Raw genomic sequence first — 25,717 nt, 5'->3', positions numbered from 1 at the left:
CTGTAGTAGTTCGTCATCGACTTCGATAGCATCGTTATCTTTGGCTTTATTGAGGCATATCTAGTGTGTTCGAAGACTCTGAAGATACATTTTCTACGATATCGAGACAATAATAGTACTCATCTTTCTGACCGAAGAATTTGTTGGAGTTCATCATAGCAAGGAGTTGAAGTATGCCAGTAGTCTAGGCTACTATCCCGAGCTCAGGCTACCTCTTTCAACCTCTTTCAACACTCCTGGGGTCAAGTTCTTTTTGGAAAGGGAAATGTTCTCTTTTGGATCGTAATAGTTTGTCATCGACTTCCATAGCATCTTTATCTTTGGCTCTATTGAGGCATATTTGGTGTGCCTGAAGATTCTAAAGATATCCTTTATTACCCTATCGAAACAATACTAACACTTATCTTTCTAACCGAAGAATTTTTTGGAGTCCACCATAGCGGGGAGTTGAAGTATGCGAGAAGTCTAGGCTACACAGTGCTCCTGAGCTTAGGCTACCTCTTTCAAAGAAAGGAAAGACCATTCAAGAATTTTGTTAGCTCACGAGTTATGAATTTTAAAAAGTTTCTACGTTTGTTGATTCCCGTCTTTTCTTGTGAGACTTTTTTTTTTCTTTCTATCAAAAATTTAAATATCGAGTTTCAACCAAACAAATTATCAATCCATGACCATCTTAAAGTATTTTTTTTTTTTTTTTTTTTTGCACCAGATTCTGGCTACAATCATTCAAAAAATGCATGAACGCCGAGATTTTCATAAAAGAAAAGAGCAAACCCTAAATAGAACAATAGGACGATATGGGCATGCAAGGAAAGTAGCTTATTATTTATTATTTTCATTCTAATTATATGAATCAAATAAACTTGTTTCCTTCTATAGCAAATGGATTAGCCTATATAATGAATCATTTGCAGATGAATCAAAAATCATATACTCGGGGACTTCAAGAACCAAACCCAAATCAAGGGACAAGCAATATGAGCTCAACCTATATGAAAAAGAGGCATCTCAAAGCAGCAGCCTTCTTGCTTGGGCTGCTGGCTTCGGCACTGACTCAGCCATTGGCAATGGCACTCGGCATTGTGCCAATCCAAAAGTGGCGTGTTCATGTGGTTAATAGGCTGAATAATGCCACTTTGTTTGTGCATTGTAAGTCTAAAGATGATGATTTGGGATTCCATAACCTAGTTGGTATTGGCTCTGAGTTTCAATGGAGTTTTAAGAATAATCTTTGGGCAACAACGTTGTTTTGGTGCTTACTAAGAAAGCCGAATGCTTACGTGTCTTTTGAAGCATTTTGGATTGAGAAGACACATATTTGGCTCAATTATAGGTGTTATGGTAGAAACTGCATTTGGACTGCTAAAGACGATGGAGTATACTTGAGAAACAATCCCGATGGTGTTGATGAGCGTGTTCATAAGTGGAAGGTAAAGTCTATTTTATTTGCTAAAGTTGTTCCGTGATATAAGATTTCGTGCATAGTTCTTAGGTTGACCATATTGACGTTGTTTTATCGTTTGAATTACCGATTATAACTTTTTGTTTATAAGTTGATTGTAGGACTTCTCATAATCCGTTTTACCAACGACCATAGCTCAAGAATATCACCAGACCATAAACAAGTCTACAAATGTTTGTCCAAACAAGCTTCAAAACAAGTCTACAAATGTTTGTCCAAACAAGCTTCAAAATCTTTGTCCTGGCATTCATTTGGTTCATGAAGTTTATCGTCTTCGAATTATAAAGCGGACTTGATCTTCATCTCCATTTGCTTCCCTTATAAAAACTATATATATTTTCACAAATTCATACATCTTCTACCTTCATTCTTATAAGATTTTGTGTTCATAAGAACTTACATGAAAAAGATTCAGTACATACAGGACTTGTAAACATTAAAATATGATGGACAAAAAAAAAAGGATAATCTCTAGTAGTTAATAATACATTTAGAAATACATAATTCACAACTATCATGCTGTATGATTCAATAACATGCCACACAATTCACAAGCCAAGAATAGCTTAAAGGACATCGTGTTCACCTACGGCTCCACGACGATTTTACCAGTGGCATGGCCGTCCATGCTTTTTGCCCAAGCATCCTCAGCGTTGCTGAGAGGATACCGTGAATCGATCACGGTCTTCAGCTTCTGTTCCTTGATCAAATTCACAAGATAGCACAGATTCTCACTCTTGAAAGACATCAACAATGGTACCAGCTGCTTCTTGGAGAAGGTAAGTTTCTTAAAGGCAGAAGATATCACGGTAAAAGGGTTTGGAGTAATGTCTATTACTTTACCATTAGGACTCAAGTTTGGTTCAAATACAGACCATGGGATCCCTGATGCACAATGAACCACTGCATCATACTTCTTACCTGATGGGCTCTTCAAGGCTGCCCCTTCTGGTGTTTTGTAGTCAATAACCTCATCTGCTCCTAATCTTTTCACAAACTCGATATTACGGGCACCACAAGTAGCTGTCACATGTGTGTTTCCCAACTTTGCTAGCTGAACAGCGTAATGTCCGACCCCACCAGATGCAGCAGTGATGAGAATGTTTGCTTGAGGGCCACTTCCATCAAGTTTGATCCCAGCAGCTTGGGTGAGAGCCTGGTGAGCTGTCAAAGCTGCGACAGGTAGGGAAGCACCGTCAGCTGCTGTTACTTCGGGAGGCCTATAAACTGTCTTCAACTCCTTTCCTACAGCGTATTCAGCAAGTCCACCTCCAGTCTATCATTGTAATAAAAAAATTTCGTAAGATGAACACTTCCGATAAAATGAATCAACAAAATATCATAGGATTCAAAATTGGTTCAAGTTTAATCGAATAGTAAGGTTGTTCTGACCCAATTGTTTCACAATTCAACAGTTTAGTTCAGAATGAAACTAATAGATCTCCTATTAAATGTGTGTATTGGCATAGGCGCGAGAGAAAGGAGGATGAGGAAAAATATGTTGTTATGAGTTAGTTCATAGGGTGGGACCCAAAATATAGTGAGTTTGAGTTGTGGTGTGGAGATTTATAATTTATAAGAGAGACCTGGAGGGGTACTTTTCTGGTTAGATTGTCTTAGAGGATTGTATTTGGGAGAGAAAGGAAGCTCTCTAAACCTTTCACTCAGATCTTCCCTCGACTCAGTACCTCTATTGATAAATAAATTCCTATTCTTATCAATATTGGTATCCGAGCAAGTTTGTGACTGGGAATGCCTACTTGAACGGAATCTCGAACAGAGACTATGGAAGGAAGAATGAATGAGTTGCGGAGCTTGATAGCAAAGGAGGTGGGTTCAACCCGTGAGACTATTAAGACACGGATGATGAATGAGCAGTTGCAAGAGCCTGACTGAGGCAATAAGGGAATGGAGGAGGTGTTTGTGCAGTTCGAAGGGATGAAGCAAACGGAGGAAATAGCCCTAGTGGGAAAGAAAGGGGTAAGAAACCCGGCAAAGGTGATGTAAGATTTAGGAAGGAATAGCAGAGAATTGAACCTGAGCAAACCGTTGGCACCAATGTTTGATCTTCGACTGAGGAAATTGGAGATTCTGGTTTTTGAAGGTGAAAATTCATATGGGTGGATCCAAGTCAAAAGTTATTTTGTGGTTAACAAATTGGCTGAATCAGAAAAACATGAAGTTGCAGTGTTGTGCAAGAATGGCTAGCCTTGAAATGGCATCGACAGGAGGTGTCAACAACCAATCAGAACCTGGAAATAATTTTGACGACATGTTCTTCAATGGTTTTAGCTAACGAATCAAGGTACGTTACAAGAACAATTTTTAACTTTGCGGCAGGATATGACGATGGAGGAATATTGTGATAGGCTTGAGGAATATTCCGGGTCATTGATGTTGCTAGATGACGATACCCTAGAAGAGAAGTTTAATGATGGGCTGAATGAAGATATAGAAGTGGAAATGAGGATAATTTACCTGTCGGGCTGACATTGCAAATGGAAATGGCCCAGAAGATTGAAGACAAGTTATTGCATCAGAAGGGGAAAGGGGATTCAAATTGATTAGGGTTCACAGATATCGTTCCAGTCGATGCCCCTGCCTCATTTGTGTTGGGTTTACATTAAATTCTTTGGATTGAAGGAATTAGGAAAGAGTCAACAGGACTGTACAAGAGGCTAACGGAATCGAAGTTGCAGAGTAGGAAGGAGAAAGTCATGATTTTATTTAATCAATTACCATCGTGTTCCTTGTTCAGTCGGGCAAAACTAACCGTACAAAAGGTGAATGATGACTTACAGCATGGCTACCAAAAGTTACAACTTTGTCCCCAGCTTTTAAGCTTTTGACTCCTGCTCCAACCTCTATGACTTCTCCAGCAATATCAGTACCTATTTCAAGTTTGTAAGGGAAATGAAGTAACAAAGAGAAGACAAATCAACTGTATATGTTTCCTAAAGAAAAATTGCAGGAATAAACAAAATCAGGGGTAAACAGATAGAACTTCCAGGAGGTCTTTACGCTAAATTTAAGATACCAGGTATATAGCCAAGGTTAAAGACAAATTTAGTTGAGAAGATTCTATTGCATTCTGCATCTATCTTGAAGCCGTATTTTATTTATAACAAAAATAAACATGAAAGCATGTTTTTGAAGAACAGAACAATTGTCTACTCAAAAAATTAGTTTCGACAGACTGTCCAAGTCTAGTTATAGATTTTAGAAAGGAAAAAAAAAAAAAAGTGTGTTCTTGTAATTGTTTTTAGAACTACCAACTACCATCAGTGGTCAAGAAGAGTTATGGAGAAGATAAAGGACTAAAAGAAAATAGTTTCAACTCATGGTGGTCACCTTCCTAGAATTTATTATCCTACAAGTTATATTGGAAACCAAACGTACTAGCATCAAGTGGTGGTCCTACAAGAATAGTCAAGGTGTGAGCAAGCTGGCTTGGACACTGGCGGATATAAAAAAAAACAGAGGAAAAGTTACTTGTAATATCAAGAAGATTTAAGAGTTCGGCAAGTCTTAATTGCTCTATGTCAGATGGTAACTGCTGCATATTCCAAGTTTGGTCAATCAGATTCATCAGCAAAATATTTGGTGCGTGAATAGTTTTTTTAAGGATGGAATTATCAATAGGCACACTAATCAAATGTACACAGTCTTAATTCCTAAAAACACAGGACCTTAGATAGCATCAGAAGCCTATATTTGATCTCCAAGATCCTTTTCGCAAAGATTGAGATGGGTACTTGATGTTGATTAAACTACCTATTTCAATAAAGGGGCGGCCAACTATGCAGCAGATAATTGATTGAAGAAACTAGATCAGATAATAAACTTCACTTGGTTAGGAGAGCTCTTTTTTTTAGTAGCTGATCCTTTTACGTATTTTGCTGATTCAAATTTAATTGAAGCATTTAAGGTAGAGAGAAACTCATCGCTAATTTAAGAATGACACAGTTGAGAGCTTTGTTCAGGTGAGATGGATACGTTGAAAAAAAATATATCCCCAATATTCTGTAAGTTTTTCCAGGAATTTGCCGGGGGGGGGGGGGGGGGGGGGGGGGGGGGGGGGGGGGGGGGGGGGGGGGGGGGGGGGGGGGGGGGGGGGGGGGGGGGGGGGGGGGGGGGGGGGGTAAAACCAATATTCTTCTTGTTTTATAATAAATGGAGATTTATCAAAGAAAGAAGCAGAGTAGCCAACAGTCTGGGGAGAGGAAACCCCCACCCAACAACCCACAAAAGAATGCCCTTCCAATCTAAAATAATCTTCAGAAAACTATAGTTATAAAAAATAAAAAAATAAAAAATCCGTGGTTTGAGCATCGCTGCACACAATATCAATATTCCTAATACTTCTAGTCCGTAATAACAATTTTAGACACATTTTTAATCCACGTAGACAACCTGGTGGAAAAGGTCAACAACATATTTAATGTTTTGGAAGTTTTTTCCAAAAAGTTTAGGCATAGAATCGATAATCATAAAGTTTTCTGGCAGATATACTATTTCAGGCACATTTTTAGTACAATTCAAAGCAACAAGAGGAAACTTATAAAAGGACCTAATTCTTTCACCATCAAATTAAATTGGAAGCTCTACATCCATGTTGGTGATTCGATCTTCTACAGACCCTAACTCAAATAATCAGATGGCCTTGATTTAGTGGGAGGGTTTGCCTCCAAACAAGTGTTAGCATGGGCGAAGAAACATCTCTCTTATTTTTCTTCTTTTCTCCTTGAAGACGAGGTGAATTTAGGGGATAGAGGTATTGATAGAAAGGATCCAATCTAGTTCACTTATACTGAGAAGAAATCATGTGAGCCGAAGTAGTATGAAGATTATTGCTAGGCATTAGTTAGCTAACAAGTCTATAAGTCATCCGTGTGCTTACATTTTTGTATTAGAGTACATTTTTTTATTAGCTAACAAGTCTGAAGATTTTTTAATTTTATATATGTATAATTCAAGTATGATATTCAAATTTTGAAAACCCACCTGCTCACTTCCGACTTTACCAACCCATGCCTAAACTTATTTCATTTAATACGTCGTACTTCAAGCTTTTAGAGCAAGAATTCAGGTCATACATCCATAACATCAACCATAAGTAAGTGAAGTACCAGGAATATGAGGGAACTTGCGAGGAAGAAAGGGACGTATCAGTCCCTTCTGAATTTTCCAATCAATTGGATTCAAACTAACTGCTTCCACTTTTACCAAAACCTCATCTGAGCTGGGTCTAGGAACAGGAACTGTCACATGCTGCAGGAAGATAGAGACACATCAAGTAAAATTCCAGTATACCATTGGTTTCTTATCTAAGAAAAATAAAATGCAAGAGAAGTTCCAGCATATTATCATAAAAGAAATAGGCTCACTGCTGTCAAAGAACTTAAAATGTAATCAACACCTTCCTAATCCTAGCCCAAGTTCTTCAACTTATAAAAGGGTGGTTTCTAACCGGTTTTAACCATTTTGGGGTTTCCAAAACATTAATGAAGAAGCGTAAGCGACTAGAGACTAAAAATAATAGCCAAAAAACATGTTTATTAGGGAAAATGAGTGTTGCAGTCATGGTGAATTACTTTGGAGATTCCCCGTTGACTTAAGCCATGCCTTCATCCATCGATATATCCAAAATTACATTCATATTCCTAAAAAACGAGTCAAAACCAAAAGATTTAAACACCCGATCAGCAGTAGATGTATTCAACCGCATATATTAAGCCGAAGACCGGAGTATTTCAAATTTCAATTGAGTTCAATGGCCTGGTTTGAATTTCTAGCTGCAACTTGAAATTACTAGTCAACGAATAATGCAAACAATCAAAAACAACTAAAAAAAAAGAAGAAATTACATAGCTTCATCGGAAAGAATCGTCCCTCGATAAAGTACCAATTATTAAATTTCGTTTGGAATTCCATGAGATAGAGAGGGAAACCGAAAAAAAAAAATCATTCAGAAAAAGATTTAAACGGACTAGCAATCAATAGAAGCAACAACAACAACATACATAAATCTAAACTAATTTGAAATCAAATAAGCAAGTAATAGGAGCGAGACAGGAGGAAGGATTAACCTTGAGAGCAGCTGATCCGCCGCCATAGGCTTCATACAGAACCGCATTCATGAGCTTCGAAGCCATGGCCACCGCAACCGACAATCGAAGGTTCTTGATTTGACGGAACTAAAGAATTTGATAAGATTTTTATTTTCATCCCTTCACCGATTTGCTAATTTGTTTTTCCCAAACCATTTCAAAAAGAATTTAATTTAAATATATTATTTAACTTAAAATTTTTTAATAAATATTTGTTTTTAATAAAATTAAAATATTGATGTATAAAATAATTATTTATTTAAGGTCTACCATTCAATTCTAATATTTTTTTTTTCAAAAAATGCATTCAAAATACTTTAAAAATAAATAATAGAAAAAACAATTATGAAATTAAATAAGCATTATTATAATAAATAATATATATATATATGTATATATATTATATATATATATATATATATATATATATATTATTGTAGGTCAGAAAAATTAATTTTATTTGAGTTATTGAGTTCAATTCTATCGAATCTTTTGAACCGACTTACGGTTTTAATAGTTCAAAATTTTTCGTTAATGAGTTATAGTAAATTTAATCATATCAACGTTATTTTAATATACACACCTGGTACAAGCCAAGTCCCTTCAATTCGACAACGAGAGTCGGTTATAGAATAGTCTTTTGGTCAACTTTTCAGTTCTTTCAGACTTTCTGGCCGGTAGGCTTTATAACGAACCTACTTTGCTGACACGGTGGATATGAAAGATCCCTACATTCCGACTTCCAAAGGCGATCCTAAGGGAAGACGAATGAAAGGGATAAGGCTGAAACCCCGGGACCATTGGCTTCCGCCAACAGTGGAAAAGAGATTGTAATAATTTCAGTTTTATCGATCACAGAATCCATTGACAGTATAATGAATTTATTATTTGTGTCATCTAATTTCTTCTTCAACTGATCGAGCCATTTGTAAGTGACTAGCTCGGAATATTCGAGTAGAGAACGAGAAACCCTTATCATAACCCAAAAAAAAAAAAACGTAACAATTGCTAACCGGACTCCACCAAAAAATTTAGCATCAAAATCTCGTATATTCTTTATAGAAAAATATAATGAAGTTTCTCGTTCAAGATTGCTGCGAAATCTATGAGAGCAAATGAAATTAGAATCTCCCGTGGTCCAAGTCAATGGATACTAGATTTGTGGTTGAGTCTCGAGCATACTAAATCATTTTGTTTTTTTTTTTGTCTTGTTCACATAACTACGTCTCTTACTGACACAGTGAATAAGGTGTCTCGAGCATGCCAAATATACATTTACTTTAATGTTAGAAAATTAATTATTTAAGAATTTTTTATTAAACTATAATTATTAAATTATAATTTAATCGATTTTTTAATTAGATAACCTCGGATCCAATTAGAAACAATGACAACTTTGTTGTCGCTTTTTCCTTGTGGATAAGCGTTGTTTTTTACTGTAAGCCAGGCTGTAATTGATATAATTAAATAACAAATGTACATTAAAAAAATATCTTGGAATCTTTTTTTTTTTTTTTTTTACCATAAAAATATAGAAAAGCTAAATTATTATAATTTGAAATAAAAAAAATTAAATTCCAACATGTTTTTTTTTTAATTAAATAAGTTTACAAAATAATGGCTGACGTCTTGAGGCTATGAACAATGTCTATTTGTTTATATATTTATTACTAATTTTATTTTATTTATCTAAACAAAATAGAACAATAATATTTATTGTAATTAATTGATTAAAAAAAACCAATCATTTATGAGATACTTTAAATATTCAATTTTATTTAAAATCAGATATTTTTAATGATTTAGTCAAAATAGAGAGAAAAAAGGACAGCCAATATAAAATATCTATATTTATACATAAAAATAGAACCGAGTGTGAAAAGTCAAAAAAACCATTGAAGAAGTTAATTAGAGGTGTATTTTGTAAGGATAAATTGGGAATACAAAAACGAATAATATCTCGAATGGGTGATACGTATACCACACGTGTGGGGCCATACTACAAGCCGATAAGACGAGATGATAACGATAAGTCGATAAGCCGATAAGCCGATAAGCCGATAAGCCCTTTCACCAAACCCATTTTCTTTATTTAATTAATTATTTATTTTCTCAAAAAAAAAGAAAAATAATAAAAGGAAAAAGAAAAAGAAAAAGATCTTCCGCCTTCCGCGGTCGCTTCAATTATTAGTAATTAAATTAAAAAGAAAAGAAGAAAAATCGGATAAGGAAGCGGAATTCAGTTGAAAATTGAAGTGCGCGTCTATAAAAGCTCCCCATGCACCCTTCCGTATTGTAACTTTTCTCCATCTCCACTCCCATTCTCAGCCCTATCCATTTTACTCTCTCTCTGTTCTACCTCTCTGAACTTATCCTCTCTCCTTTTTTTTGCAGAGCTTCAATATTCCTGTTGAATGGACCATTGTCTCCCTTTCCATAAATCCTTCCCTCTCAAATCTTTTCCTTCTTCGATTCCCAAATCCAAGCCGCATCCCTTTTCCTCTTCAGATTTCTCCATCAGGTCCAGGTTCAGGTCCAGGACCAAGCCGAACTCCTTGCTCGTTCTTGCAAGTGCTGGAGCTAGTCACTGCGAGTTCGGTAGTTTGAATACTCCTTTGGACCCGAGGTCGTCGGCCGGGAAACATCTCAGTAGAGTTTTGCAGAACTATAGGCAGTTGTTCCATGTTTCCGTTGAGGATGAGTTGAAGCGCTTAGCTCATGATCGTGATGCTGCTCTTAATCGTATGGTTCTCGCCTCTGACTCCGATGAAGCCTTGCTGCATAGGTTTGTGTTTTTTCTCCTTTCGGATTTTTTGTTTTTGTATCTGAGTTCGACTTGTTTTGAATTCAAATGGTTTGGATCTTGTGTTTTTGGATATGAATGAAAAATCTTCCTGGCATGAGGATGTCTGTTGCGTTATTGGATTGAATACGATCTCGGTATATAGCCTTTTTTTTTTTTTTTTTTTTTTTTTGAGGCAATAACTGCTAAATCTTGTACAACACTCAAAATTTATTGCTCCACTTTTTTAGTTGGAATAGACCAACTCTACTCTTCCAGAATTTTAAATGCATCCATTTCCCTCAATAATTTTCAAATATGTTATCTAAGAAATGGGGGCTGAATCTCTAGCTTTGCNTTTTTTTTTTTTTTTTTTTTTTTTTTTTTTTTTTTTTTTTTTTTTTTTTTTGAATTGGTAGATTCTTTGAAGTAATTTCTCAAATATTTGGCGTACTAATATGTTAGTATGAATTTCATCATCATCCAGCATATTTTCTTCTTAACATTATAGCCACTTAACTGTAAGAATCGAGATATTTTCCTTTGTTCACCTGATCTTTTGAGATGTAGGAGCAGTTGTTGATTCGTCACGTCTGGTAGTTTGTATGCAATTTTATTTCACTTTTTTTCATCTATGATAAGGATATTCCATATCAGATTCCTTTCACTGTAGACAACGAGGTTGACGTGATGGAATTAGAATTATACCGTGATTAGATCTTTCAAACCTGTGGTTCCTTTCTGGTACACCCTGTTTGGTTCTAGAGACCTATCGAGATAACTTGTTTTGTGGTTTCTATTGATGAAAATCATTACGTGAACTGATTGCCACATATTCATGCATAAAGAAAGATGGGGCAGGGGTTGAAAAACAACGAGAGAATGAGATATTTTTGGCTTGTTGGGCATGCATGAACAGGTTATCCTTCTGCCTACGGATTACAGTTTGGTGTCCCTTTCTATGAGGCACAAATCCAACTTATATTTAAACAACTAATGTTTGTGCTGCTCATTCAATGAAATTTTCCAGGCTGCTTGAGATGTTCTTTATAAGATGGGGTGGATTATGTTTGTGGAATAAATTATTCATATATTTGCCCTGAATTTCTTCAGTCCTTTTCTGCTTCACCCAAGACTTTTCTTATTTCTATATCTTTTCATTGCTTAGGAACTATTATTACGTGTATTAGGTAAGTTATGTTTTCTTTTCCATGTAAGGTAAGTAGTATCTGAGCGTTTTAATGAGTTGGATTCATTACTCCGTAATGTCTGCAGTTTTTCCTACTTATCGTTAGGGGTGCTATAAGGTTTCAGACTTCCAATTCAGGTGTTGGTAGTTTTGTCATTTTATGTTTAGAAGTATAATTTCAATTTTCGCCTAAACAAAGGAATTGGTTTATGCATTGAACTTGGATATCTGAAAGCTAAACCGATTATCGGACATGACTATTCATCTATTGTATTTGGATGGAAATAGGGGCAAGAAAGCTCTATGGAAAAAAGATGGTTAAATTCGAGGTTGTCTAACGGGGAGTTAGAATACAGGTCTAGGCGAAGTAAATCAATCGATAGTCTTGGTCCTATTGAGAGTGAAATCAATTATCAATATTATGAATAAAAACATTCCTAGTCCGGTCATAGTGACAATTCTAGTTACAGGTCTGTTGATGATTTAGTTGGCATTCGGAATTTCGTATTTGATGACACTTTTTTAGTTTTAAAACTTGAAGGGAAGCCCAAAAGGGAAAACAAAACCCAAAAGAACAATATTTGCTAGCGTTGGACTGTTACAATTTTAGTATTCACTAGATTAACTAGATGTACTCACAAATGCATTTGGGTGTGACTGTTACAATTTTAGTGATCACTAGATGTACTCACAAATGCGTTTGGGTGTGCATTCGAACAGAAACATTGTGGGTTAATGTCATCTAGCATTCATATTTTTTGGTATTTAATTTAAGTTTGTGATGTAGTATTCATTTTTACCTTTGTCATATCTTAATTCCAGGAGGATTGCTCAATTGAAAGAACACGAGTGTCAAGTAGCAGTTCAAGATGTCATGTACATGCTCATTTTCTACAGATTTTCTGAGATCAGAGTTAATTTGGTACCCAAGCTGTCTAGATGTGTTTATAATGGAAGACTAGAAATTTGGCCATGCAAGGACTGGGAACTGGAGTCCATTTATGAGTTAGAGGTCCTGGAGATGATTAAAGAGCACATAACCACTGTGATCGGATTGAGAGCAGATTCGAGTGTCACGGACAATTGGGCTATGACGAACATTAGACAAACGCATCTGGGGCGTGTTTACGTGGCCTCGATCTTATATGGCTACTTCTTGAAGTCAGCTTTATTGAGGCATCACCTGGAGCAAAAACTAGCCATACCAAACACACACCGTAATGGTACAAAGAAAACGTTCCTTCAGTTCCCTGAGATGTGTCTTTATGGATTTCGAAACCTCCTCTCGGGTCGTCTTAGCGACATGCTATCCGTGCCACAGCCCCAAGTGTTGAACAGCAACCAGGAGACAGAGCCAGAGAAGCTAAAGCGTTTCTTAACAGGGTTCGACTCCGAAGCGTTACAGAGATGTGCAAAGGTGAAATCCAAGGAAGCCTTGAATCTGATCGAAAATCATAGCTGCGCATTGCTCGGAAACGTCGAAGCTGGTTTCTTCGAGAGCGATGAGGTGATTGTGACTTCATTTGCAAGCTTGAAGAGATTGGTTTTGGAGGCAGTTGCTTTTGGTTCGTTCCTTTGGGATGCAGAGGAGTATGTGGACACCATATATAAGCTTAAGGAGAACTAATGAGCCGCCAAATTTCAAGGTATTCGTACATATAATGACACTTTTTGTCTGTATATAGGATGAGTTGCATCTGGCGCATTTTAGCAAAGTTCACCATTTGTATATGCTTCTATATATATAATTTCTTATGAATTTGAGATCATGAATTGTTCTTAAATATAATCTCCTATCTGATTCTGCTCCCAATCTAGGTTAAAACCTTTTGAGATTCAGTCAAGCCTCGAACGCTTTTGATCAGTCAAGCCTCAAACGCCCTGTAATCTTTCTATCCAAGATTCACTTTGTCTTCATACCGAAAAAGCAACCATGATAAGCAAGCTCATATGCAAGCATCGACCCCGCGTAGCATCATTCGACAATTTAGGCAATCCAATGTTTCAACAAAACGGTCTCTTGCATGGTTCATTTTCTGTGCTTAGACCCATTGAAGTTTAGCCGCTCGAAAATGGGGAAAGTGTTAATACCATAAACTAAGGTTCGATCTTATACACATTACTCTAAACGAGTTAAAAATGAGGCAGAATATATGTTTCTTTCGGTTAGCTAAACGGAGTTGAAAACGAGAATTGTATTTTGTATCCCGTCCCTAAACGGAGTTGAAAACAAGAATTGTATTTCCTATCCCGTCCTTACCCTCGACTCTACCTAACCATATTAAAATTTTGATAAAAGAATTAATGCATTGTTTAATACATTTTTTATTTTTATAAAATGGATATATTAATGGAAAGGAACTGTCGAGAGACCCAATTTTTGCAAATTCTCACCAATTATCATGAAATTTATAATCACAAAATGAAATATATGATTAATTAATACCGAAATTTTCATTAAATGTTAATTAAGTTGAGATTAAGTTGCTTTAAATAATATAAAAATAGTAATTAATTATGACAACAAGTTTTAATTTTTGATAGGGACTCCTCCAATCACGCGCTTTTCAATTCCCTGTTCTCATTAAACACCGTCTCTTAGTTGTATCCCACTCTCACTCTCTCTCTCTCCCAAATCTCTCTCTGCTTCTTCTTCTACAGCCCGTCTCTCTCCTTCAGAGAGGAAAATGGCGAACCTGCGGATTGGTGGAAGAGTCGCTAATGGAGATCCTCTTCTTCAAACGCTTCTCAGAAGAATCTCCTCCTTCAGAGTCCTCGTCTCCGCCTTATCCCTTGCATTCTTCATCTTTCTCTCTTTCTCCTTCTTCTTCACTTTCTCCACCCACTCTTCCGATCTCGCGCCTCCTGTAAGTTCTCCTGTTTGATTCTCTTCTTTCTCATTCTCAATTGATTTGAATTTCTGGTAATCCTTATGATCTCGTTTTATTGCACTTTTCACTTCTGGTGTTTTAGTTTCGACTCGGTGTTTTGCCTCTAATTATGTATTGTTTTGTGTTTGAGTGTTTGGATCCGGTTTCCTCATATGTTCTTTCTTGAAATTGATGTGTTTCTTTTTTGTTTCGCGAAGTGTGCATTTCTCGAGTTTGTAATGAAATGTTTGCCTTTTCAGTCACAGACGTTTTTTTTTGGTGTTTATTTTCTCTGGAATTTCGTTGGGGAGTGTTTTGAGTTGTGCTCTGAAGTGAATGTGTTTGGTGTGGTTTAATGAAATTAGGGTTACGATTCTGTTCCTTATCGGATCCATTCGAGAGCGAGGCTTCCATTAGCTGTGAAATCGGACCCTCTCAAACCGCGGCTGGATCAGATCCGGAAGCAGGCCGATGACCATCGGGCTTTGCTTCACGCCTATGCCTCTTATGCTCGAAGGCTTAAACTGGAGTACGCGAAGCTTGTTAGGGTATTTGCGGATCTTTCTCAGAACTATACGGATCTCAATAATAAACCTACTTATCGTAGTCTCTTTGAGCCTGAAACGGCTTCCGTCGATGAGGCTTTGGTTCGTCAGTTTGAGAAAGAGGTAAAAGAGCGTATTAAAGTTACGAGACAAGTGATTGCTGAAGCAAAAGAATCATTTGACAACCAACTTAAGATCCAGAAGTTGAAGGACACGATTTTTGCAGTGAATGAGCTGTTGACAAAAGCCAAGAAACAAGGTGCTTTTTCGAGTTTAATCGCTGCTAAGTCTCTTCCAAAAAGCTTGCACTGCATTTCAATGAGGTTGATGGAGGAGAGAATTGCACATCCAGATAAATATTCAGATGTAGGAAAACCGGTACCACCAGAAATAGAGGATCCAAACCTTTACCATTATGCAATATTCTCAGACAATGTAGTTGCTGCATCGGTGGTCGTTAATTCAGCTGTTAAGAATGCTCAAGAACCAAGCAAGCATGTTTTTCATGTTGTTACTGACAAGATGAATCTTGGGGCAATGCAAGTTATGTTCAAACTGAAGGACTATAATGGAGCTCACGTTGAAGTCAAGGCAGTGGAGGATTACAAGTTCTTGAATTCTTCCTATGTTCCAGTGCTTCGTCAGTTAGAGTCTGCAAATTTACAGAGGTTTTACTTTGAGAATAGTGTTGAAAATGCAACGAAGGATACAACAAATATGAAGTTCAGAAATCCCAAATATCTATCAATCTTGAACCATTTGCGGTTTTACTTACCTGAGATGTACCCAAAACTGCACAGAATTCTGTTTTTGGATGATGACATAGTAGTCCAGAAGGACTTGACCGGGTTGTGGAAGATCGATATGGATGGAAAAGTAATCGGCGCGGTGGAGACGTGTTTTGGCTCGTTCCATAGATATGCACAGTACATGAACTTTTCACATCCATTAATCAAGGAGAAGTTTGACCCCAAGGCATGTGCATGGGCTTATGGAATGAACTTTTTCGATTTGGATGCTTGGAGAAGGGAAAAATGCACAGAAGAATATCACTACTGGCAGAATATGGTAAGACTAACTGATTCTCGACTTGTTTTCTGAATGTTCATTTCCTTCGTAATAAATTTTTCAGCAAATGTTTGGTCTGTCCCATTTCAAATATCGGACTTACTTTCAAGTTACAATCTTAGTAACAGTTCAAGCTCACCACTAGCATATATTGTCCTTTTTGGACTTTCCATTCTAAGTTTCTCCTCAAGGTTTTAAAACATGTCTACTAGGGAGAGGTTTCCATACCCTTATAAGGAATGCTTCATTCTCCTCACCAACCAATGTAGGAACTCACAATCCAACTCCTTTGGAGGTGCAACGTCTTTACTGATTCGGTGTGTGGCTCTGATACCATTTGTAACAACCCAAGCCTACCGCTAGTAGATATTGTCCTGTTTGGGCTTTTCCTTCTAAGCTTTTCCTCAAGGTTTTAAATTGCGTCAACTAGGGGAGAGGTTTCCACACCCTTACAAGGACATTCCGTTCCCCGCACCTATCAACATGGGATCTCACAATTTGGTTATCTTTTTCTGGTTTGTTGGACAACTTAGGCATCTATTTAAGGGAGTATTTCTTATAGCAACAATATTGAAGTGATTAGTGACAAATCTTTTTGATGTTTGATTCTATACTTTTAATAGTTCTTTCATCAAGAGCTCTCCATTCCAATCAATCACTGGAGCCAAAAGTATGTTCTTTCTTCCATCCGCTCGCCTTATCTCTAACCTTTTAGTTTTTGTTGCGTGCAGAACGAAAATCGGACCTTGTGGAAACTAGGGACATTGCCTCCTGGTTTAATCACATATTACTCCACAACAAAGCCACTGGACAAGACATGGCACGTCCTCGGACTCGGCTACAATCCCAGCATCAGCAAAAGCGAGATTGAAAATGCTGCAGTTGTGCACTTCAATGGGAACATGAAGCCATGGCTGGACATTGCCATCACCCAATTTCGGCCATATTGGACCAAGTATGTAGATTATGATTTAGAGTTTGTCCAAGCCTGCAATCTTGGCCTTTAAATTGTCTGATGATGCCTGCCTGCCTGCCTGCCTGCCTGCCTGCCTGTTCATCCATAGAGTGTGTTGTAGGAGGGAGAGATCTTGGCTCTGCTTGTCCAAAGGAAAGCATTAACCATTTGTAGCGCCTATAAAAACCATCATTTTGACTCCCTTCTATTTCCTAAATAGGGATATTTGAGTTTCAAAGTAAGTAATTATATAATTTTTTTAAGGATGATATGAGATCCGTCGGTGGCATTATAGCTTAGTCAGCTTCAACGATTAATTTTGGGGGCCTACCTTTGAATGTATGGTTAGATTCATCAAGTTTTCCCCCCTTTAAAAATTGCTTGCTTTAAATGGATTTTGAAACATGTCGGTGTATTATTGTTACTTATGGAATGCGCCATTGCCATCCAAATCCTGAACCTGAAATGAAAAACTGGTTGGCCGTCCGGTTTCACGCTTTGATTTTCTCTCACAGTTATGAAAGTCGATGGTTTGATCCTTATCCTTCCATAAAAAAAATGAAAGTCAATTTTTTTTTTATGAAATTGTTAAGTTTATATCTTGATTGGTTGTAGTATCCATAATCCATATCTACATCAACCATCTCGAGCCATATGTTATTCATTATCCATATGAGCAGCAGATGTTGGAATATCATCTTCCTAAGATCAATGGTGCTATTAATCATTTGTTTAGACAACTTTATTATAACTTTTTAATTGATTAATCAATTATTAAATTATTATTAAATTTATTTATCCACAATGTAATTTTAAAATTCCCAAATCCACGCCTAATAATGAAAGTTCATGCTTTAAATAAATTATGCTTCATTTATTTTTTGCCATGTCACCTCATGTATGACGTAGAAGCCCACGTGCGACAACTTGATGACACGTGGTAAAGTGAACTTTAGTTTTACAAGTTGTTTCTTTAATAATTAATTAATTGTTATTAATGTTCATAAAAGGATTTTAAATTTTATTAAATTTACCCAAAATAAAGCTTCTATATTGAATAAAAATTTAAAAAAATTATTTTAACTTTAAAATATAACTATCGTTCTTTTTAGTAAAATGAGAGATATGTTAATATAAAAGAGCAACAATTCTGTGAAACAAAAATTACATAAAATAATATTAATTATTAATTCATTGCAAGATATTATATTAATATTAAATCTATATTTTTATCCTATTAATTTAAAAGTACATGGATAAACTTATTTTTATGAAATTTTTTTATTTCTAGGAATTCTCCCAAATATTTATCAATAATTCCAATTCATAATTGAGAGATTCTAAATTTAGTTCCAAAATGTAAAATTAAAATAAATTATTTTATTTTTTAGACGAAAAATTAGAAAGAAAAAACCAACAAAAATACACAACGATGTTCATGTCTTGTTCTTACGAGTGGTAGCGAGCTGATGCAACAATTTAAACCCTTTAAAAGCTTTTGAAATCTTCTTCAAACCGCTTTTCTTCCCCATTCCAAATCTCATTTTTCCAGTCGAAAGTTTCAAAGCTTGTAAGCAGCAAATTTTCCCAGTTTCTTCTTCTTCTTCTTCTTCTTCTTCCATTTCCTTTTGAAGATTCACCAAACTCCTCAAATCCTTCTTTAAATTGCAGCTCTTTTCATCCTTCTCCTCATACTTCTCCCAAAGCAAATCCATTTTATCCTCATCATCTTCGAACTCTTTACACCCCACCAAAAAGCTCTTCTTACCCATTTCAATCCCATTTTCTCTAGTCTCTTCATCCTCATGATCCTCTTCTTTTGCTTCTTGTTTGTTGATCTCTGGTTCTTGAAGTGGAAATGGGTTTGTGGGGATGCCAGTGGGTCCGTTGAAGACAGTGTTGAACCACTCAAGATGCTGAGGGAGAGGGAATGTTTGGTCATCTAAATGGGTTTGGTGGGTATGGGAGAAAAAGGGCTGGAGGATCAAGAGGAATGTGGTGGCCAAAAGAGGGGAAACAAAGGAGAGGAGCCTGAGAAGATAAGGGGAGAAGAACAGGAAATAAGAGAAATAGAGAGGGTGTGAGAGAAGTAAGGAGAAGCATTGGGAGATTTCAGACACAAACTGAGCTGAAGGGGAGAATTCTAATTCTTCTTCTTCTTTACTCATTTTCTTCTTCTTCTGAGTCTTTGGAAGCTTGGAATGGGAGGCTGAACTGAGTCTGTGGAAGAGAGAAAAGTGGAGAAAGGTGTAAATGAAGGAAAGAAAGAGGAGAGGAGGGGGTCTGATCTAACTAACATTTGGAAAGGGAAAAAAAAAGCTACTTTCTAAAAGTGTCTGTTTGTCTTCCACATTCCACTGTTGACACTTGATTGAGCCTTATTTTGTTATACGTCTTTCAACTATAACGACATAAATCATCGGTTGAGGAAAAGGAAACTCCAACGACCAAGTACTTCCACTCCATGTCGAATCTTTCCTAGACTCTTCATGTTATTCCCGGCTCGTTTTCGAGTTTGGCTCAGGGCTTGCCTAGATATTGTTCTCCTCTTCTCCTTACCCATTTGTTGTTCTTTTTTAAATTTGTTTTGCTTTTGTTCATTGATTGGGTGGATCTATATGCTCCAAGGAGAGACAGAAGGGATAGAGTATCTACATGAAAGAGAGACTATATAACGTATCGATGTTCATATGGTCGGGTATTATTTGCAGTCGGGTGTTGGGTTGGGATGGTTAAAAGTTTAAAATAAAGGTTGTGAAGATGATGAGATGATGACAACTCTAGCATAAAAAAGGGATTCAATAGCAGCATCTCGCCCAAGGACAGTACTCAAGTCACACATGCACTCAAGCTACACAGACCCTACACCCCATTCGTCTCTAATCATTAACTTCTAAAGAAGTTTTCCAAAACCCCACCACTGGTCCACACACCAGTCTCCTATCCCCAATCTGTCTATGCTCGTTGATGAACAATGGGAGGAACTACGGGCAGTATGGATTGGCTGAATTGGCCAATGTTGAGGTAAGAATATTAAGTTTTCTTATCTTTCTGTCCTTGATCTAAATTGGTTTCATCTCTAAGGGTTCTAAGGATTGTATTTGAAAGCTTCATATCGATGTCATCACGACATTACCTAATTAATGTAGAAACGGTCACGATATCTAGTGTACGGTAAGTTTTCCCATATGATTTCATGTTGTTGATTAGCATATATCCAACAGAGTAACGAGACAAGTAGACATGAAACAAGTTGTACCAAAAGTGTTTGAGGGAGAGATCAAAACTTCTCTAAAGTTGATGAAATCGATCCCGTGTTGATTCATGATATCTTCATACTCCACTATATTATGCTTTTGAGGTTGATCCCTCATCATCAAATGCTCCTAAACGTGGACGTGGACATATAGAGCATGAAAAGTACTTGTACCCTACATGGAGAGTAACTAGATGAACCAGAAGCCCAAGAGAAGCTAGATAAGGCACCAAGGGGTCATAATCGACAGTCACCTCATAATCTACAATGTTCGTCTTGTAGCTATCGACATTTTATTCTTCTAACCAACTGTCTACTTTTCTATATACGATTTCTACGTCATCAATGATTTATATACATAGAGATCAGTAGAAATAGACTCTTCTTTAAAATAGCAAATAATGGAAGAAACGATAACATGTCATAGAACGTGAATGGTAGAATGAGAACAGTGAATAATTTGTTTGAATCGAAAGGGACATTACAGTGAGTCATAACATGGGATCCTCTGGGTGTGGCTGTGTAGGCCAAAAAGGCATAAAACATTAGCAATTATGAGAGGTTGAAGGAGGAAACTTTAAAAAGAGGGAAAGGATTGGTAGGTGAAATGAACAAACATCAGAAGCCCATATGCTTATAGGAGTTGGATGACAAGAAGAGGCTTAGAGTGGTTGTGTACCCAAATTTTCAACATGCCAATGCCTCATTCCTCCACTTCACGATCCATTCGTGAAATTTCATTTTAGTTTCTAAACTTTCATGACCAATTCAATAGAGTAAATTTGAGTTGGTTTTAAAGATGTGTTTATTAATTTTGTATGGTGTTTAAATTTTATTAATGAACAGGGGAGGGAGGAAGGAGAGTTTTTTTTCCCGTTGACTAAATTGGGATGGGGACGAAAACTTTATTCCTCGTCCATGTCCATGTCCATGTCCATGTTTCCGCCCCACCCCAATTATTCACTTATTGTTTATTATTGTTGTTGTTATAGTAAATAAGTTGTTGGATATTAAATTTTGAATTTTTTGATACTAGGTTGGTTGAACATTAAAATCATATTTTTGATGGTAGAGTATTATTTTTTGTATTAGGATATTTTATAACATTATTTAAAACAAGTATATTTAAATCTTTCCTCATCACATGGGCATCTCTGCTATAATCCAATTGTGAGTCATCTTGCCTTGTCTCTCCATTAAAATTTGTTGATTCAAGGTGTTAAAACCCAAGACCCAATTTCGTGATACGAAGGATGGAATGGGTTGGATTGGGTTAACCACTCTAGTCGGGTTGGTCAGGTTGAGGAACTTAGGAACAAACTCGAAAATATGGAATGATTCACATGACATCCCTAACCGAACTTTGGCAGCACACCCCAAGAAGAAAAGAGAGGGCACAAAATGGCATCCATAGATAAATTTCTGAAATTAATAAATGAATGACATATCAGTTTTGGAAGTAATAAATATTGCAGATGGAGATAAGATAAAAGAGATTGTCCACCTTTCGAATTGGGGCAAAAGTTTCTGCCTTTCTGGTGTCAAAATTGTATGGTTCAAACTCTCTCCCCTTTCTTTCTTAGTCTCGCCAGAACAACTTCCTTCCTCCATTGCTAGATAGACGATGGAGAGCGAGCTTTGTCGCCACAACTTTTGGGAGTCGGATCAGTCGACCTCTAAACTCTTCGGTCTTCACTTCTCTTTCATCATTTGCTTTGACACCCACCTGCACGGAAGTTGAAACATCTAAGCAATAATACCTCAAAGAGTCAACTCATCTTAGATAAGACATCAACTACCTTACTTAAAGTTAAAGGTTCCACCCTGCCCTTTAATTGTTAACTAAGAAGCCAAGCCTGTGCTCCAGTTGCAATTGGAACTATTTGAGGTCAACTCCATGGAATATGTCTATTCTACAACTTCAACCAAACTCCATTTTTGTGTTTAATTTTTAAAAACTTTACTAAAACGGAAGAGAATCGGTAAGGATTTAACCAACTCATTCTCATTCTGACATAACAGGCTTATTCTCACTGGCTTTTGGTCTCTGTTCTTTCGGCTTCTGCTCCATTTTCCTAAACCATTCAATTCAGACAAAAAGATTAAACACTGAAGAACATCATAAGCCCTTAACCTCACTCTCATCAGGTCAAATCTCAAGAGAAGCTTACGTGGCACAAGAATCATGACAGCAAGAGCATGTAGAAAAAACACCAGTTTCTAAGCTAGGTAATGCAACAAATTAAGGCACATCAAGGGATATAAAGAATGGAAAAAATATTTCAGGATCAATGGATGGATTTCAATAAGAACCGAAAGAAAAATGTTTCAACGCTTTGTATCATTCAGCAAGTAGTAAATAAATTCACATTGTTGTCGAATTTCCAATAATAATTGTAAATGTGTAATGGTTACAAAGGTTGAAGAAACTTATCACCAACTTCTAATCATGGAGTAATTTACAAGAAAACATTCATAAACAAAACCCAACCCAACATTTTTCTACGTTAAGTTTAAAGTCAATAATGCACATGCATTCATATGCATTTGAAAACAAGTCAAATACTTCTTATCTCATGTACATTTTTTAACGTCCATTTAAATAAAAATGCCACAACACTTAAATTCAAGTGTCCTTCTACACGAATGACAATTGTTCACCTTAATACATGTCCATCATGTTTAATAAATGTTTGGCACGTCCACAAAAAGCCTCTGACAAGTGTTCAATAGGTGTTGAAGTGTGCCAAACATATGTTGGACATTGATACACTATCCAAACTCAAATGTATGAGCTTCACATTCAAGATTTAATTACATGGTTGCATTGCAACCACAAAAGCCCAAAGATTAAATTGAGGTTGACTTGAAGCTCAGTCAGAAAGAACGGATAGGTTTCCAAGTTAATCTATGTAGCGAGTATATCATTCCAAGCTAAGTATTACAGAAAAAGAAGATTAAAAAGAAAATGGTGAAATTTATCGCAAAATTAAGAACAAAAGGTAGCATCAAAAACAACAAGACAAGGAAAATCGGCATGAGAAAAGATCAAATCCCAAGTTTGACAGTTTTGACTCTCTCTTTTTCTGGGGGGTAAGACACCAAGCTTTCTTTGAGATAAATGAAAGAAATAACAAGGTCATACAAAAACAAGTCAACAAAAAAAGTCCTCCTCAACTAGGTAACTAGCTACAGGAATGGACTGCAATCCAAAAGAATGACACCAAGCTGATAATTACAAAATTGTCCATTTAACAGATGCCTACAAAGATGCATTAAACCTCACAACCTCCAACATCTCCTCCTACGTCTTCTCCATCCCTCTTAAAAGAAACCATCCATCTAAAGATTGTTACTTTAAGTTTAATGCATTTTCAGATCCCCAAACCTTCTGAAAACAGATTAGAAATTTCAGGCTCAAGAATGGAAGAGAGAGAGATGATAAGCAGGTAGGCTACACAAAAAAATCATTAGACAAGTTCTCTTGATGATTAAAGAAGCACTTCAAACTACATCTTATGCTTATGATCACAAACCGAATATTTTAGGAGTTGAGGACAACGAGAAGGCAAAGCACTTTCTTTACCCGAGGTAGAATTTATATACACAACTAAGTTGATTGTGAAGTTGTTTGACTCAGGGGGATTCTTAAAAATTTCTAGGAGTAGCCAAAAAAAATATTAAAAAATTCAGACAACATGCCCCAAAATTTGCAATGACCAAGAATCCAGTCTTCATGCTCGATCAACCATGATCATTACAATATGTCCATCACATTTACATCGACGAAGTTTAAAAATCTTTCAACTTACAATTTAAGAGTGAGTATCAAACATAATTTCTAATATATAAAAATGAAAGATAAAGCTCCCAAATGAATAGTTTCTAGTATTCTTACAAACTTGTCTCGAATACTCTAACAAACTCTAAAAGTCTCTTAGATAGGTGCATTCAAATCCCAACCTACAAAGAAAGATGCAGAATTCTAGCACTCGTGCGATTGATAATAGAACACAACAATAGAGTGTTAATAAAATAGAGGCGAATACCTCCTGTCGGAAGGGCCTCCTTTCTGGCTGAGGAAGGAGCGGAAGAGAGGGGAGTTAACGTCGTAAATCATGATCGATCTCGGTGATGAATTTTGAGCTTTCACAGATCGAAACCCTAATTTGCTGCGCGTCCAAGCTTTTGAATAAATCCCAATCGCAAATGCCGCGAACAGGCGCCGAACACGAATGCTTCAGCTTTTATAGAACCATTTGGGCCGGCCAGCACACATCTACTCGAAATAAAAATTTTATTTTTATTTTTATAAAAAATGAATTTGTTTAGACATTTTTAGATAAAATTAAAAGTTAAAAAGATTTTAATTTATTAACATTTTTAAATTAGATTTTATACTTAATTAAAATTAAAAATTAACATTATATCTATAAACAAATGTAAATATTTAGGCATATATGGAATTTTTTAAATCATGGTTCAGTTCCAAGTCTCTGTCTCTGCGACTATTTATAACCATCTAACCCCACCTTTATCAGATATTATTCTATTTATGCTTTCTCTACCGTACTTTCTTTCAAGATTTTAAAACGCGTTTACTATGTAGAGGGTCTAGTCCTACAGCAACTAGTGCATAACATTGTCTAGTGATTGACTTTGAGACCATTTGTAATAGTCAAAGCCCTCCGTTAGTAGATATTGTCCGCTTTGACTCGTTAGGCATCACCGTCAATTTCACAGTTTTAAAACGCGCTATTAGGAAAAGGTTTTCACGCCCTTATAAAAAATGTTTCGTTCCCTCTCCAATCAATATAGGATCTCACAATCTTCTTTGAAGTCTAGCACGTTCATTTTTTATTTTTTGTGTCAATTTTTAATTTAATTATAAATTTTCATCTATTTAAATTAATTAAAACGATATTGATCTTTCAAAAATAGAAATTATATTTAAAATTTAAGGGGGAAAAGATATTTAATTAAAAAAAAAAAAAAAGGATGGGTGTGAAAATTACGGGGGTAGAAACGGTAATTGGGTTGGTGATGGCATGAATGGCAGGTCACCTATCCAATCACGATTTCGTCGGTGCCCCATCGTAGCCTCACCATACCAACCCCAACTCCATCCATCATTAATTTTTCCAATTTCCCTTTATACCCTTGCAAACTTCTCTTATTCCCAAAATGCCCCTTCCTTTTTTTATATTTAAAAAAATTATCCTCTTATTTAATTATCTGCTGGCCTCGTCTTCTTCACACGCCAACCTAAATACTAAAATCAATTTAATGCTTCCTTCACATTAAACTCTCCAATTAATTGTATTTTATTTATTTCTTTGTTTTTTTTTTCTCATATCTTAATTACATTGAAATTTGTAAATTCTTAAAATTATTTGAATTAAAGAAGATTAAAAAAATTACATAAGAATTTTATAATTTATTTTTATTATTTTTCGTTTTTCGTTTGTGAAATCTGTTTA

General features: G+C 36.2%; 5 protein-coding genes across 11 annotated transcripts; 3 read left to right on the top strand and 2 right to left on the bottom strand.

Annotated features, from left to right (window-relative positions):
• Positions 1–36: 36 nt before the first annotated feature.
• On the top strand, positions 37–1,953 carry LOC111497942 (S-protein homolog 1-like). Its single transcript, XM_023148960.1, has 2 exons — positions 37–1,430; positions 1,564–1,953. Exons 1-2 carry the CDS (start codon positions 849–851, stop codon positions 1,573–1,575), a joined length of 594 nt encoding a protein of 197 aa, XP_023004728.1. The 5' UTR covers positions 37–848; the 3' UTR covers positions 1,576–1,953.
• LOC111497941 (chloroplast envelope quinone oxidoreductase homolog) lies at positions 1,812–7,707 on the bottom strand. Its single transcript, XM_023148959.1, has 4 exons — positions 7,552–7,707; positions 6,592–6,733; positions 4,262–4,353; positions 1,812–2,738 (listed from the first exon to the last, which is right to left on the bottom strand). Exons 1-4 carry the CDS (start codon positions 7,615–7,617, stop codon positions 2,049–2,051), a joined length of 990 nt encoding a protein of 329 aa, XP_023004727.1. The 5' UTR covers positions 7,618–7,707; the 3' UTR covers positions 1,812–2,048.
• A 2,158-nt stretch (positions 7,708–9,865) lies between these two features.
• On the top strand, positions 9,866–13,802 carry LOC111497939 (UV-B-induced protein At3g17800, chloroplastic-like). 3 transcript variants are annotated; one of them, XM_023148956.1, is made up of 3 exons: positions 9,866–10,357; positions 12,366–13,189; positions 13,409–13,802. In XM_023148956.1, the coding sequence occupies exons 1-2, from the start codon at positions 9,987–9,989 to the stop codon at positions 13,168–13,170; spliced, it is 1,176 nt and encodes a 391-aa protein (XP_023004724.1). In that variant the 5' UTR covers positions 9,866–9,986; the 3' UTR covers positions 13,171–13,189; positions 13,409–13,802. The 3 variants fall into 3 exon arrangements, with proteins under 3 accessions (XP_023004724.1, XP_023004725.1, XP_023004723.1); XM_023148957.1 differs by having other exon boundaries at positions 13,362–13,802; XM_023148955.1 differs by lacking the exon at positions 13,409–13,802 and having other exon boundaries at positions 9,867–10,357; positions 12,366–13,327.
• A 352-nt stretch (positions 13,803–14,154) lies between these two features.
• On the top strand, positions 14,155–17,320 carry LOC111497937 (galacturonosyltransferase 8-like). 2 transcript variants are annotated; one of them, XM_023148951.1, is made up of 3 exons: positions 14,155–14,410; positions 14,779–16,026; positions 16,758–17,320. In XM_023148951.1, exons 1-3 carry the CDS (start codon positions 14,231–14,233, stop codon positions 17,031–17,033), a joined length of 1,704 nt encoding a protein of 567 aa, XP_023004719.1. In that variant the 5' UTR covers positions 14,155–14,230; the 3' UTR covers positions 17,034–17,320. The 2 variants fall into 2 exon arrangements, with proteins under 2 accessions (XP_023004719.1, XP_023004718.1); XM_023148950.1 differs by having other exon boundaries at positions 14,156–14,422.
• A 1,047-nt stretch (positions 17,321–18,367) lies between these two features.
• Positions 18,368–24,485, bottom strand: LOC111497570. 4 transcript variants are annotated; one of them, XM_023148390.1, is made up of 3 exons: positions 22,037–22,186; positions 21,742–21,963; positions 18,368–19,201 (listed from the first exon to the last, which is right to left on the bottom strand). In XM_023148390.1, the coding sequence occupies exons 2-3, from the start codon at positions 21,846–21,848 to the stop codon at positions 18,418–18,420; spliced, it is 891 nt and encodes a 296-aa protein (XP_023004158.1). In that variant the 5' UTR covers positions 21,849–21,963; positions 22,037–22,186; the 3' UTR covers positions 18,368–18,417. The 4 variants fall into 4 exon arrangements, 2 of the variants coding, with proteins under 2 accessions (XP_023004158.1, XP_023004159.1); XM_023148391.1 differs by having other exon boundaries at positions 22,042–22,186; XR_002720630.1 differs by having other exon boundaries at positions 18,595–21,659.
• Positions 24,486–25,717: the final 1,232 nt, after the last annotated feature.

The sequence above is a fragment of the Cucurbita maxima genome, unplaced genomic scaffold, assembly GCF_002738345.1.
Source record: "Cucurbita maxima cultivar Rimu unplaced genomic scaffold, Cmax_1.0 Cma_Scf00024, whole genome shotgun sequence".
NCBI lineage: Eukaryota > Viridiplantae > Streptophyta > Magnoliopsida > Cucurbitales > Cucurbitaceae > Cucurbita > Cucurbita maxima.
The sequence above is the reverse complement of the archived record's forward strand: the minus strand, read 5'-3'. Positions and strand labels throughout refer to the sequence as shown.

Coding starts and splice junctions, on each gene's coding strand:
- LOC111497939 (XM_023148956.1), top strand. CDS start 9,987: ATGGACCATTGTCTCCCTTTCCATAAATCCTTCCCTCTCAAATCTTTT. Junction 10,358..12,365: donor GATGAAGCCTTGCTGCATAG/GTTTGTGTTTTT, acceptor TCTTAATTCCAG/GAGGATTGCTCAATTGAAAG.
- LOC111497942 (XM_023148960.1), top strand. CDS start 849: ATGAATCAAATAAACTTGTTTCCTTCTATAGCAAATGGATTAGCCTAT.
- LOC111497941 (XM_023148959.1), bottom strand. CDS start 7,617: ATGGCTTCGAAGCTCATGAATGCGGTTCTGTATGAAGCCTATGGCGGC. Junction 4,354..6,591: donor CAAGTTCCCTCATATTCCTG/GTACTTCACTTA, acceptor AACTTGAAATAG/GTACTGATATTGCTGGAGAA. Junction 2,739..4,261: donor TAACTTTTGGTAGCCATGCT/GTAAGTCATCAT, acceptor TTACAATGATAG/ACTGGAGGTGGACTTGCTGA.
- LOC111497570 (XM_023148390.1), bottom strand. CDS start 21,848: ATGGAGGAAGGAAGTTGTTCTGGCGAGACTAAGAAAGAAAGGGGAGAG. Junction 19,202..21,741: donor CTTTTGCCCCAATTCGAAAG/GTGGACAATCTC, acceptor TCTCTTCCACAG/ACTCAGTTCAGCCTCCCATT.
- LOC111497937 (XM_023148950.1), top strand. CDS start 14,231: ATGGCGAACCTGCGGATTGGTGGAAGAGTCGCTAATGGAGATCCTCTT. Junction 14,423..14,778: donor CGCCTCCTGTAAGTTCTCCT/GTTTGATTCTCT, acceptor TAATGAAATTAG/GGTTACGATTCTGTTCCTTA. Junction 16,027..16,757: donor ATCACTACTGGCAGAATATG/GTAAGACTAACT, acceptor TGTTGCGTGCAG/AACGAAAATCGGACCTTGTG.